Here is a 15403-nt window from a genome sequence, read left to right as displayed (position 1 = left end):
TCATTCACTAGGTCCCCCCGTGTGGTCCTGGGATTTTTGCTCACCGTTCTTGTGATCATTTTGACCCCACGGGGTGAGATCTTGCGTGGAGCCCCAGATTGAGGGAGATTCAGAGGTTTTGTATGTCTTCCATTTTCTAATTATTGTTCCCACAGTTGATTTGTTCACACCAAGCTGCTTGCCTATTGCAGATTCAGTCTTCCCAGCCTGGTGCAGGTCTACAATTTTGTTTCTGGTGTCCTTCGATAGCTCTTTGGTCTTCACCATAGTGGAGTTTGGAGTGTGACTGTTTGAGGTTGTGGGCAGGTGTCTTTTATACTGATAACAAGTTCAAACAGGTGCCATTGATACAGGTAATGAGTGCAGGACAGAGGAGCCTCTTAAAGAAGACAGGTACAGGTCTGTGAGAGCCAGAAATCTTGCTTGTTTGTAGGTGACCAAATACTTATTTTCCACCATAATTTGCAAATTCTTTCCAAATCAGCCAATGTGATTGTCTGGATTTGTTTTCTCATTTTGTCTCTCATAGTTGAGGTCTACCTATGATGCCAATTACAGGCCTCTCTCATCTTTTTAAGTGGGAGAACTTGCACAATTGGTGGCTGACTAAATACTTTTTTGCCCCACTGTATGTGTAATCAATGTCTACATTTGACATGATTACAAATGAAATATAATTATTAACCACAATAAAAATAATAGCAAATAAAGATAAAGAAATGACAGATACCAGGCGTTTGCTTTACCAACGAATTTGCTCCTTAATTGCCAAAGACTTTTCTGGGAAATCTTTTACAATATTTACTACTGATAACAAGCTCTGGATTTACATACTGTGGAAACAGATGACTCACTTTGAGCACAGGTGTACATATAAAAAGAAGCAGAGAGGATAGAACCGTACTTCATTATCCACAGATCAAGAAATATAGGTAAGCAATGATTATTCCTAAAAAGAACAATCGAATTTTCAGAAATTTTTTAGCCTCAGGTTAACATTTGGGGTCATCTTTATAAAACAGTGAATGTGATATTCACCAAAAATTCATAGGTGGTAATTCATTACACTTTAATTTAAAACACACGCACCAGCTGCAGCGGATCATTTGTTGAATATCACATTCACTACTTTTTAAACGTGACATTTTAATTACATTTACCGTATATACTCAAGTATAAGCCGAGTTTTTCAGCACATTTTTTGTGCTGAAAAAGGCCCCCTCGGCTTATACTCGAGTCAACGTCTGCAGATGTCTAGCAGGGGGTGCTGCTTCTAAAGCCAGTGCTTCTCAAATAGTGGGGCACGCCCCCCAGGGGGGGCGCAAGGCTCCGTCAAGGGGGGCGCATACAGGGGTGGGCAGAGGGCTGCTGTCTCCTACCTGGCTCCCACGATGATCCATCCAGGAAGCGCTGCTCCTTCCGTCACTACGGCCACTCCCTCACTCCTGCCGCTCGGCTCCGCCTCCTCACCGGTGATTGGCCGCCAGAACTGTAGCTCAGGAAAGGTACACAGGCGGCCAATCACCGGCGAGGAGGCGGAGCCGAGCGGACCCGCGAAAATCGAGTGAGGGAAAAGCCGGTAAGTGTGCAGTGCAGAGGTGCTGCTGCAACCACATATGCTGGCTGCAGCAGCACCATACTGCAACAGGGGTCAGCAAGTGTCATTGGTGTCAGTGGGAGGAATAGTGCCGCATCATTGGTGTCACTGATACTAATAATGGGGCATTATTCCTCCCACTGACACCAACGATGGGGCACTATTCCTCCCACTGACACCAATGATGGGGCACTATTCCTCCCACTGATACTAATGATGGGGCATTATTCCTCCCACTGACACCAACGATGGGGCACTATTCCTCCCAGTGATACCAATGATGGGGCACTATTCCTCCCAGTGATACCAATGATGGGGCACTATTCCTCCCACTGACACCAATGATGGGGCACTATTCCTCCCACTGATACCAATGATGGGGCACTATTCCTCCCACTGATACCAATGATGGGGCACTATTCCTCCCACTGACACCGATGATGGGGCACTATTCCTCCCACTGACACCAATGATGGGGCACTATTCCTCCCACTGATACTAATGATGGGGCACTATTCCTCCCACTTTATTTTTTACGTTGACTAGTAGGTGCCTCATTTCCCACCCTCGGCTTATACTCCAGTCAATAGTTTTTCCCAGTTTTTTGTGGTAAAATTAGGTACCTCGGCTTATATTTGGGTCGGCTTATACTCGAGTATATACGGTATTTTATTATTATAAATAACCACAAAAACTATTCTTTACATTTCTGGCAAACTTTAAAACCCTAATGTTGTATGAAGCATTTTAATATATCAATTCAGCCCTCACTGTTATTTTTTCAGGCAATTGTTATCTAAAGTAGTAGCTAAATCTTTGGAAACGCACAACATTTTGCAAGTAGAGCCATTTCACTATGAGTTTAAAGCTCCGTTCACACAGTGCATTTTTTTAGTGCTTTTTGCAGAAATGCACTACAGTCCACTTAACATGGTTTCCTATGGGACATGTTCACATCTATGGTTTTTTGAGTTTTTTTGGAAAGGGTCAGGGACTTTTTTTAAAGTTATAAGCAGTGTTTTTGCTATAATGGAGTTCAATGGAGAAGCTACTGAAATGAATGGTACTGTGTTTTTGCTGCATTTTGCGTTTTGCATTTTTATTACTCCCAGCAACCCAAAAAAAAATCACTTAAAAAAAATAAAAAAAAGCTGAGCAAAATGCAAAATACAGTAAAAAAGCATTAAAAAAAGCATGTAGAAAAACACAAAATTAACTGTGAAAAGCCCTGCAAAATGAACAAAAAGTAAACTGCATAGGTGTGACTGGAGCCTAAGATATTTCTTTTTTTTTCCCACCAGACTATTGGCTGTATTCAATAATTACTCAAGACATTCTAGTGGCAACATAATTCAGCTGAAGAAGTTGAGAATCTTCTCCCCAAACATTGTGTAAATATTGATTAAATTCATTTGAAAGACAAATTGCTGTTCACTTTACCTACTTTACCTGTTTTACCCCCTATGTTTTGCTATTCAGCACTGAGCTAATTTAACTGGCAATTGCGCAGTCATGGAACACTATGCTCAAATTAAATTTATATAATTTTTCCCACACAAATAGAGCTTTCTTTTAGTGCTATTTGATCACTGCTGGGTTTTTTATTTTTTGCGATATAAATGAAAAAAAAAACATGAAAATCTTGAAAAAAAACAAACAATATTTTCTACTTTCTGTTATAAAACATATCCTATACAAAAAAAAATCAGACTAAAAATGTCTTCATAAATTTAGGCCAACATGTATTCTGCTACATGTTTTTGGTGAAAAAAAAATGGTTTAAAAAATAAATATATATAATTAAAGGGTATGTTCACCTTTCTACAAAAAATAATAAATGCACTTTTTCTGCAGGTAAAATAATTAGCATTTATTATTTTTTGTAGTAGGAGCCTGAAAAGCATTTTATCAGCGATCAGCAGATTGCTGATGCCATGCAGGTCTACTGCAGACTGTAAGTGTATCTGCTTGCTCATACATCCCGTACGGGCAAGCCGATAATTCTGATAGGAAGACTCAATGAACTACCTCAGCGCTTGCAGTGCCATGGTAGTTCACTGGAAACGACAAGCCGGCAGCTGCTAACACTGTCGGGACTTGTAATCTATTCATTCACGGAACACTGTAAAATAGAGAGTGCAGCACTATCAAAGTAAGATGAATAAACCCAAAGACATTATATACAATTGGTCAGATATAAATCCTATGTAATAAAGTTCTATAAACTGATTGATAAACAGTCCAAGGTGGTAGGTAAAATTTCAATCATAAACGAGTGTGTTCCAGTATCCTGACATGGAGATATAGAGAGATTGCCCACTCACCGGAAGCGCAATCTTAATGTGCGTATCGAGATCTTATGTAGCCGAACGTCCTGTGAAGGTATAGCCTGGTGATGGTAGTATCCTCTAGGTGATCACTCAGATGGCAGGTGCCGGGGATAATGGTCTGGTCTAACACTCTTACTGCTCCAGCCGGGACAGGTACCTGGAATACTGGGCTGAGGTGTGGAGGCTCAGTGCCAAGTAGTAAAGATAAAAGTGCTCATAGTGTAGTATTGTAAATGTTTATTAGAATAAAATAAATGAAGTAACAATATGAGCATAAACGCACAGGGTGATTGTGAGTAATAAAAAAAGCTCCTGAATACACTGACCAGTGGAACCATGGGGTGGCCGCCAGACCTCCTGATCTGGCGGCGTGACGTCAAGGCGTACAAGGGCTCCTCCTAGACGCGTTTCGTGTAATGACACGTCTGCTGTAGGGGTGATGCCATGCAGGCCTGACGTCTCATTGCTCTTATTTATAGTGAAAAATTGCGCCCAATCGCACTAGCGCCATTTTGCTGAAGTTTGGCCTACTGCGCATGCGCGAGCGCCATGTTTTGGGTGATTTTCGATTTTCTGAAAATGCCCGACGTGCATCACACTGCGCATGCATGAGTGTTCCGGTAGCCATTTTCTTGGTTAGAAACCATGTACAGCCGTGTTAGACTACGCATGCGCGAACCGTACGGCCGCCATTTTACTGATTTCTATATCCTAACGGAGTGGTGTTAGCCAAGCTCCATAGGATGGCCAGTAAGTTATGATCCGATGACTAGGGGGATTATTAAATGCCCACTGGGCATCCATGATCAAAAGCATACAAAAATAATGTATAATAGAAAACTTATGCGCATACGATAACTGCGCATGCGCAAGAGATGCGGTAGCCATTTTCCTGGTGATCATAATTTTATAATGATACATGAATCTAAAACAAGATTATAGTGGATAATAAATTATGGATTTCCCATAGTTACTAACAGGTATATATACACAATTTAAATGCATGTAAAATAAAATATAATAAGAGGATAATCCATAAAATTAAATAATCAAAAAATACAGAGAATTAGTCATTATATCGGTAAAATATGTAATAATTAGGGTATAAAATCTATTATCCCATGATGATGTCAGTAAAATCATTTAAAAATCTGACAAAGCATAAAAGGTTTTGGAACATGTATATGAAAATGTATAAGATCAATAGTAAAATGTATAAGATCAATACTAAAACATATAAACAGATATTCAGTAAAAAGTATATTGTGTAAATAAGAAGTTACTAAAATGTTTTAAGACATTCAATGAAATCCTAATAGACTTCAGCTGTCATCGATGTAGCAATTGATATCTACCTCGACATTATGGCCTAGTTAGTCTAGTTTAGTCATGCTATTTCTAAAAAGTTACAAATAATATGGGGAAAGTAACCGTGGGGGGGGGGGGGGGGGGGGGTTCGTGTGGCAGCTGCAAGATCTAGAACATGTTACATATTCCACTCTAAAAATGGGTGGAACATGTAACGTGTTCCAAAAGGTGAACTTTTCATTTTCATTCTGCCAATCTGCAGCACTGTAGTTTTCTGTAAAATGCAACACAATATGACAAACTGGAGATGACACCATCTGTGTACAGGATGTCCCTCAAAAATGTCATTTCCTGCTTGTATGATTGCCTTACTTATTTCCCACATTTCATTAAGATATAAGTTAGATTTTGGGCAACAAAAATCTAATTTTTGGTGAGATACTCCCAAAGGGATACAGACCCTGCAACTTTCCTCATTAGAACCCTGTAAGTACAGCAGCTGATTGATAATAATAAAAAAAACACTCCCATTTACATTAATTTGCAAATGGACACAGACAAACAAGCAGCTAGTTCTTCAGAATAACAAAAGATTGTAATCTGCAACAAAGTTTGGTAAAATCCTTGAAATGTGCATTGATCACCCAGAGGGGAATGTTTTTTTTTCTCAACAACAGTGGAGTTACCCTTTTCCAGTCATATGCAGATTATTAACTTGTTTACTAAATCTGTCCAGTTATGTTGCCATTATAAAACAGTAAGGTTTGACTGAATCTCTAGGGTAGCATTTTTCTATCAAGGCTGCTATGCCATTACATATAGTTACATAGTTAGTCTGGCTGAAAAAATACAAAAGTCCATCTAGTTCAACTATAAAAAAAAGAAAAAAGTTATTCTATGCCTACAGTTGATCCAGAGGAAGGCAAAAAAACCCAGCAAAGCATGATCCAATTTGTTCCTGCAGGGAAAAAAATTCCTTCCTGATCCTCCAAGAGGCAATCAGATATTCCCTGGATCAACTTTATCCAAAAATGTTAGTATCCAGTTATATTCTGTGTATCTAAGGAAGAATCCAGGCCTATTTTAAAGCAATCCACTGAGCTGGGCAGAACCAACTCTTGAGGGAGTCTATTCCACATTTTTACAGTTTTCGCTGTGAAGAAACCTTTCCGTATTTGGAGATTACATTTCTTTTCCTTCAGATGTAAAGAGTGCCCCCTTGACCTCATTAATAGTGGAATATCAGGGGTGCATTTACCACAAGGCAACAAGGCATTTGCCTAGGGTGGCATTTTTCAGGGGGGCAGCACCCCCCAGGAAGAAAGGACATATGCAGCATGGGGACTAGGCAGGATCTGAAAGAGGCTGCTGGCTTCTTGATGGTGTATGCAGAGCCCGACTCCTGTTCAGGAGCTGTGAAGGTGAGTGCCTTTCTCCCTGTTTCCGGGGGGGGGGGGGGGGTTGGTGTTAGTGGAAGGCTTTCTTGGGTGGGGGGGGCATGGGTGTTGTTGGCCACTGTTGTGGGTCAGTGTCAGGCTCTCTCCACAGGGGGGTGTCTGATTTTTGTGTTGCCTAGGGCAGCAAAAGATCTAAATACACCACTGTGGAATATTAAGTCTTTCCTTCACATCCTCACCTGAGAACAGAAGTTCTTCAGTCTAGAGCACCTTTTGGGATGTCTAACTAGTCGCTAAAATGAAAGCAAAAATCCGGAATTTTTTTAATGTGTTTTACACAAACAAGTTACCTCTAATGGATGTAACCCTAGGTCTTGATCGATGCGAAGTGTTCTATGAATGAGCACGAGGAAAGCAAGGGTGGGTAAATGACAGGATCTCTCCTTCTCCAATGAACAGGGGAACAGGGGAAGAGGAAAAAGAGGATGAATGATAGAATTCCTTCACTGTCACAGCCTCTACTCTTATGCCTGTGTAGCTGGAGATCAGGGGTACCGACTGGAGGCATCCAGAAGCAGGGATGGCAAGATCTGCATAGTAGCATTCAGGAAACCAAAACCAGACTATATATAATTTAAAGGATAAGTTCACCTTTGGAACATGTTACATACTCCCATAGCTGCAGCCGCGCCAGCCACCACCACCCCCGACAGATAATATGGGGAGAAGTTTCCCCATACTATCTATCAGATTTGAAAACAGCTCTGCCCACACTTTTGCATCATTCATTCACTGGCTTCCATGAATGAATGAACTATAAATCCGGACAGCCTTAGCGGCTGTGGGCTTGTAGTTTTCAATGAACTATCATGGTGCTGTAGAGCGCCGTGGTAGTTCATTGAAGCTTCCTGTCAGAATATCTGCTTGGCCATACGGCAAACATATTCTAACAGGTCTGCAGGAGACCTTCATGGCATCAGCAATCTACTGATCACTGGTGCAATGCTTCCCAGGCTCCTTTTGGACAAAAATGATAAATCCACATTTTTTTACCTGCAAAAAAATGTGCGTTTTTAATTTTTGTTCAAAAGGTGATCTTATCCTTTTAAGCAAGTTTAATAACTTTAAAATTTAAAGTGAACCATAACCAAAAGAAAAAATACCTAACAAGCAACCTAACTAAACAACAGTAAGCTTAACTAATTCTATACAATATATACAAAATAGGAAACACGGGGTAGTACTTGGGATGTAGGGAAGGGGGGGGGGGTACCAGAACTGGGATCAGGAACAAGGCAGTAGGGTATAGGATGCAGGGCAAGAGTAAGATCAGGAGCAGGGTTAGGATAAATGAGCAAGTAAAAGACTGAAGCACAAGTTGCTAGTAGAGGAGGAACTAAACATCCTCCCAGCAGCCAGCATCAGGTGGATACTAATTACTAGGATCTGCTGGCTGCTGGGAGACACCCACTGGTGGTCACTTTGCACTCTAGGAACCACAGTGCCATCAGCAGGTGATCCAGGTCCTGGCAGCATCTCTGACTGTGCATTCAGGCAAGAGTGAGACTAGGATTTTAAAACGAAACAGTAACTATCTAGATTTATGATTACTGTCATTAGAGGTAACTTGTATGTATGAAGCACAAGTCAAAAATATTTTTTTTCCTTAAGTTCAGCTTTACATGAATTATTTCCCTCCAGTCCTTTAGTTATTTATGATGTATTGTATAAATCTTACTGTATATTACTACAATAAGTTTGCATTAGAAAATAATTTTTATACAAAAAATATTTTTTGCTACTACCAAGTGAGTGACTGAAATTACTAATAGCAGGTTTTCTAACACACATATGCAGTATATATTCTGGCCAGGAACATGGTGCTCAGGGAGCAATCATGGTGAGTAAACCCAAAACAAAAATGTGATAGATTGCAGCTTATCAGTCCTCAGATGTGGCATCTGTATTGGTTTTCTTTTTTTGAGGATTTTTTTTTTTACTTCTTTATTTCAACCTGGTGATCCTTTTAATAACACCCTTCTTGTCCTAGGTTGGGAAAGGCTCACTCAGTGTGCTGCATCTATGGATAAGTAGCCTCCCCCAGGGCGGGGAGTGTGTGGACTACAAAGCACTCCCACACTCCTCAACTTGATATCATAGTTGCATAGTTAGTTTGGCTGAAAAAAGACAAAAGTCTATCCAGTTCAACCATACAGAAAACAAAAAAATCTTAGCAGATGCTTTTTTGTATTCAAAACACATACCAAGTACTTGGGTAGCCAAGGACATTTTTGAACACACATAAGAAAGATATAAAAAAAAATACTTTATTGTAGCAAAGCACTGGGTGTCTGCCTAAGATGCAGTTAGAAAGACATACATAAATGCATAATAAAATATCTCAAATAACCAACTAGCAGAGATTTTAACTCTTTATTCTTGTTTTAATTAGGAGGATGAAGCTGCATATCCTGTTGCTAATGCTTGTCATGGGAACTTTTGCGCAGAATGGTATGTGTTACAGCTTACAATTAAAGTAGATCCTTAAAGCAGAATTCCAGGCAAAAGCTTCTTTACACGTCCTTGTTGCCAATTTCCTACCTTCACTGAATATGTCATACATCTTCTAGTTCATTCAGTAGTTGCTCTGAAATAGCCTAATCATTTTGAAATCAATCCATTAATTCTCTTTGGTTTCCTGTTTGTAAGACCAGTGGCTGCTATGACTCCTATTCCCCCAGTAACTAGGCACACCCCTTCTGTAGATGTTTTTCCAGGAAGCAATGATATCATTCAGCCCCACATGCAGTGGTGGGCAGACCGAGACTCTCAGACACATAAAATATGTACAGGCCTAGTGTACCTATCCACATTTGCTACAATTCCCTGTGGTTGATGGGAACTGTAGTTTACTTTTACTGCAGATAGAGAGGAGAGGATATGATGTAATCCCTGCTGTTATGCACACCTCCTTAGCAGAGCAGATGCTGTTATCTTTTGAATTACAGAGATGAGGTCATGAAAATTCCATTACAGGCAGTCCCTAAGTTACGGACATTTCAGTTACGAGCAACTCGTACATATAAAGGAATTGAGAGGTAATTTACCACTAGGAAAGGAAATTCGCTCCTGTAAGAGTTATCATGGGAACAAGGTGTCTCCAATGAAGGTTTATCACCAATCCTTGTTTCCACAACAACCCAACATTTTCAAAATCTAATTGTCACAGGGACAGAAAGTGCGGGGAAATCTTCTGAACAGGGGCACAGAGAAAAAAAACCAACATTACAGGGGTGTTAACCCCTAACTAAGGATTCTAACCCTCCCTCAAAAAACAAAAAAAAAGTTTTGGTTGGCAAAACATTTTAAAGCAGTTATCATAGTTTTCCACTTTCACATGGTAATTTTATATACAGTAATGATGATAGTGTTTATAAATGATGGCAATGATCATAATTCCGCTGATGAATCTAAATTAATACATTTTAGTGTTTAAATTGTTTGTAACTAATAAAATATAAAGCAAAAAAAAACAGTTCTCAATAATAGACATTATTGTTTTACATTTTGTTTTTACTAGATATGAGTGGTAAAGTGTTCCTTTTTCCAAAAGCAACTGCGACCGCACATGTGATTTTGAAACCTGACATAAGGAAACCATTAGAAAAAGTTAGTGTCTGCTTGAAATCTTACACAGAGCTTACACGGCCCCATAGTCTCTTTTCTCTGGCAATGAATTCTGGAAAGTACAACACTTTTTTAATTTTTCAACGACCACTGAATGTCTACAGTGTGTATATTAATGAGGAAAAAACTCTTTTCAAGACAGACACTGAGATGCTAAGCTGGAAGCAAACCTGTATGACCTGGGATTCCACTACTGGAGTAATTCAACTTTGGATCAATGGAAAATTGTACCCTAGACAAGTTTCAAAAAAAGGTTCTACTATTGGTCCTGAAACAAGCATAGTTTTGGGACAGGAGCAAGATAAATTTGGGGGAGGGTTTGACATTAATCAGTCGTTTTCTGGTGAAATAAGTGATGTCCACATGTGGGATGATGTTTTGTCGCCAGAAGATATACGGAAAGTTATGCTTGGAGATCACAAAGGAAATATCATTAACTGGAGTTCTCTTACCTATGAGATTAAAGGAGATGTTCTTGTTGAACCCACACTCCAGTGCGGGTCTTCGGTAGAAATCAGCTCATGTTACTAAATGTAAACTCCAGGAAAATAGATTAATAAACAGTTGAAAACATATGCATGGACTGTTTTACCAATCAAATTATTTATAGTTGTGTTCAGTGACCCATGTCATGGCAGAGGAGGTTATGGGGGATAAAGGAGCCCATCCAATGATAAACCACCCTACCGAGGAGGGGGGGGCAATAGAGAAAATGGAGGGAGCCCTAAAAGACCTGTTAGGACCAAAAGTAATATTACACCCAGAAGGCCTAGGAAGAGAGGTTGCAGTGGGGTAAGAGAATAAGAAAGAGTAAGAAAACAAAAAAGGATAGGGGAAGTTATTTTTAACCTTAAGGACATTACATTCCCAAAGAAGGAATTACAGGTATTAGACCTAAGGCTAAACTTTGTACTTAATAAGATGCTAAATTCAAAACATTTATTGACATACAAAAATTTGTGTGTAAAATAAGCATTAAAAAACATTTTGCGATGGAAGAGGTAGTGTCACAGGGAACATTTTCTACAAGTTTTCAGCGTAGTGGTTTAAAAGATAAATTGTTGTGTAATCTGAAACCCAAATGGCATCAATATGTTGATGTGTTTAAAACACAACAACATTAGGGAAATAAAGTTAAAAAGGTTTGGTTAAAATAATAATAGAAAAAGGGATACAAGCATTAGAAAAAAGAAGAGACATTGTGATCCACCTGATGGACATGAGGGGGAGGTTATTATGACTTAAAAGGATTACGATGTAGAAATGAAAAGAATAATGGGGAATGAGGATACATACTGTATAAAAATTAAATGGAAATCCAAGTAAAAAGTTGAGAGGAAAATTGGTAGAACTAAGTACCTTATCCCAGAGGCCCTAGAATACCTGTCATATGTCAGGTCCCAAAAGTTCATACAAAATAAACAAAACCCCCTCAGGAAGACCCATTGTGAGTGGGATAAACACCAGGAGAGGAGAATATATTGATGTTTAGCTACAACCCTTAACAATAAAAAATAGTTCCTCCTATGTAAAAGATAATAAAGATGTAATTAAGCAACTCTAAGGACTCGCTTTAAACAAAGATAATATATTGGTAACCGTAGACATTGAGTTATTATATACTAAAATAAAACAGGAAAATGGGCTGTCTGCAGTGAAATAGGCCCTAAGAGAGAAAACAGACTTGGTGTGGGTACAAAGGAAACTTATTTTGTAAGCCTTACAAATGGCAATGGGTAATAATTTCTTATGGCATGGTAATACCTTTTCCAATCAAATTAAAGGAGTTGCTATGGATGCTAAATATGCCCCATAGTGTGTTAAATAAATGGAAGAAAGGGGATATTTTGATGGTAATTGCTGACAATTAAGGTTGTTTAAGAGGTTCATTGACGATATTCAGATAATATTGTAGGGTACAATAGAGGAGTTTGATAAGTTTATTACACACATGAATAGGTGTAAGGGATTTCCGGCAAGAAGAATCGGGAATGCGCATAGGAATTCCCGCAGAAGAATTACTGGTTGTGCGCATGCGCGCAGGAATGCGCGATCGCGCACGTGCACACGCATGGTTAAGGTTGGCGCCAGATGGCCCATTTAAGGAGTGCCTCTGCTCATGTTCAGTGCTGACTGGTCTTCAGCTCCCCCCGTGTCCTACTTGTTCCTGTACGATTCCTCTGTTACCAACCCGGCTTGTTCCTGACCCGACTTCGATTACTTTCCTGATACTGGTTCCTGACTTCAGCTCTGCTCCTGACTTTGGCTTTTCCTTCTGATTCTGTACCGCGCTGCCTGACTGTTGATGATGACCCTGGCTATAAAATGACTCTGCTCCAGTCTCTTGTCCTCACAACCTACCTTGCTCTGCTGCACGCCTGGCAATCCACAAGACCTGTTCTGCCTATTACTGTGGTGTCCAAATCTGGGGATCATCCACCTTCCAAGGTCATCATCTGCAAGAGCTGCAAACAACAACCACTGGCGCTCTTGTCCCCCTGGTTCCTAGACTCCCTCTGTTCCAACATGAGCGGGGTCAGGGCTAGTGACACAAGTGAGGATGACCTCGTCAATTCAGTCTCTTATCAGGTACATGACAATAGGAATAATTTTGAGATTCACTTACAGCCAGTAAATATTGTTCACTATTTGGATTTAACCATTTTTGAAAATCAGGGTAAATTGTGTACAAAAACATATTTTAAGATACTGATAGAAATGAGTACATACCAACCAATAGCTGTAATCACCCCAAATGGGTAAAGAGTGTACTCAAGGGACAGTATACAAGGATTAAGCTAAATGATTTGGATGGCTAAAGGATACAAGAAAAAAACTTTAGAGCACATTAGAAGAGAAGTTGGAGAATCAGAGGACTGATGTTAAGGGAGGGTAAAGGTAAGTCACAAAATTTTGACCTAGCATTTGTAACTGGTTACAGTAGACAGCATAAGACAATGGAACAAAAAAATTTGGATGATTTTGATGAGGGACAACACACTACAGAATATTTATAAAAAATAATAAATGAATGCTGCGCTATAGTAAATAGTTTGTGAGCAATAAACACTGTCTGCGAATTGATGTTGTATGTGTTTTCAGCTATCATCAAATAATCAGAAAAAAAACTGAAAAGCTATCAATGAATCATAAACAAAAAAACTGTAAACCCCATAGCTTGTGATATATATCACTCCTAGGTAAGTGCTGCAAAAACACCCAACAAAATATATTACCTAGGAAACCAAGTTTTTTTTTTTTACAGAAGAGCCCCAGGACTTAGGACCAAAATTGTGAAAAATATCCCAGATCCCCCCAAAAATGGGTCACCTTTTTAGATAGATTGTGTTCTTATAAATGTAGAAGATGTGGATCAAGTTGAATCAGTAAAGATAATGTTAGAAACTGCACAATTTTTGGGTCTAACTATACAAGCAAACAATACATTATACAAAAATATCTCTATCTTGCAATAGTTCATGTGTTACATATATGCTGGAATGCCCATGTGAGATCTAGGAAGAAGGTAGGACTATCTGGAAGCTTGCAGTGGATATCCAAGAACAGAAGAACAATATAAAAAATGGTTAACAGAGAGATAGCATTTTGAGACTTTTTTTTTTACCACAAGTCTACTTACCTTTTTGTTGTATAGACAGGGTCAAGGAACACTGGAGAGGGTCCAATTTAAAGAAAGATTTTTCACAAAATGAGACGAGGTAGATTTTGAAACTTGGTACCTTGACCCTCCATGGTATGAATGTAGATCTAGATTTAAATTTCTTCATCACAGATTTTTTATATTTTACCCTAGGAAATCCCATATTTTTTTTTAAACAAAATAGTTTAGGTAATTTTAGATACCATATATTTTATAGTATTTTAGCATAATGTTGGGTATAGCAGTCTATATAGAATATATTTAGGTTTTTTAAAGTTTCCATATAGGTTTTTACCACAACATGGAGACAAACAGGCTTAGTGCAGAATGTAATTTTTGTTTTGGGTCACTAGATGGAGCTATGGATATTTGTAGGCATTGATTTTAGAGTAAACTTAATAAAAAATGATGCTTTAAGTTTGTAATTTTTTTGAAATTTTGTACAAATTAGCGACATAACATATGTAAGGACCATCTGCCAATAACATATACAGTGGGGATCGAAAGTTTGGGCACCCCAGCTAAAAATTTGTATTAATGTGCATAAAGAAGCCAAGGAAAGATGGAAAAATATCCAAAAGGCATCAAATTACAGATTAGACATTCTTATAATATGTCAACAAAAGTTAGATTTTATTTCCATCATTTACACTTTCAAAATAACAGAAAACAAAAAAATTTGCCACATCTAAGTAAAATTCTGTTATGACAAAAGCTGGTGTTGGGGTTGCTTTCCTCGTTCGTGACTTCACTGTATCCTGGGGAGCCCACCCCAGTACACGGCTTACACATGTTCTAAAATTCACATGGTCTGCATTCCTGTACCCACATGAATGCAAATGTCAAATTGGGAGCAGCAGCTGTGTCCCAATTGCCAAGAATGAGACTGCTTGCACATGGATACATGGAACACCTTTGTATCCCCTTCAGGCAAAACACCCCCCACATTGGTGTATACTTAAGTATGCCCCTGTGAAAAAGGTCTTAAAAAAAGTGTCTTTTCAGACAAAGTGCACCTGTATTTTGCCCCTGACCTAACTGATCCTATTCTCCCCCCTCCAGAGATGCATACTTACCGAGATTCAATGCCCGTGCCCTCCATGAATTCTTTATATAGAGTGTCCTCTCTCTCTCTCTCTCTCCTAGCCACTTCTGCACAATACAGCCCTATAGGCTTCTATGGGGCTCATCTACCTTCCTCTTTCAGGAAACTGGTATCCTGTTATGTAAACAGTTGGCTTTAGGTGTAATTTAATTCCATTTATGCTAACATTTTAAATAGAAAAAAAAATGTATATTTCATTATTAAAGATGGCCCCCAATGTAAACCTAATACAACTTCAACAATAAAACCCATATTGTATATTGTGAAACTGTTTTGCTCTATTACTGGTGGTGCTAGATATGCTTTATCATTAAAAAA

At 39.0% G+C, this 15403-nt stretch overlaps 1 protein-coding gene across 1 annotated transcript; it reads left to right on the top strand.

Annotated features, from left to right (window-relative positions):
- The first annotated feature begins 2902 nt into the window (after positions 1 to 2902).
- Positions 2903 to 10894, top strand: LOC149450093 (C-reactive protein-like). Its single transcript, XM_089692389.1, has 3 exons — positions 2903 to 2988; positions 9085 to 9143; positions 10213 to 10894. Exons 2-3 carry the CDS (start codon positions 9089 to 9091, stop codon positions 10848 to 10850), a joined length of 693 nt encoding a protein of 230 aa, XP_089548515.1. The 5' UTR covers positions 2903 to 2988; positions 9085 to 9088; the 3' UTR covers positions 10851 to 10894.
- The last annotated feature ends 4509 nt before the right edge of the window (positions 10895 to 15403 follow it).

The sequence above is a fragment of the Staurois parvus genome, unplaced genomic scaffold, assembly GCF_062004578.1.
Source record: "Staurois parvus isolate SC_StPar_1 unplaced genomic scaffold, SC_StPar_1.0 ptg000583l, whole genome shotgun sequence".
NCBI classification, from domain to species: Eukaryota; Metazoa; Chordata; class Amphibia; order Anura; family Ranidae; genus Staurois; species Staurois parvus.
This window is presented reverse-complemented; position numbering and strand designations above follow the sequence as displayed.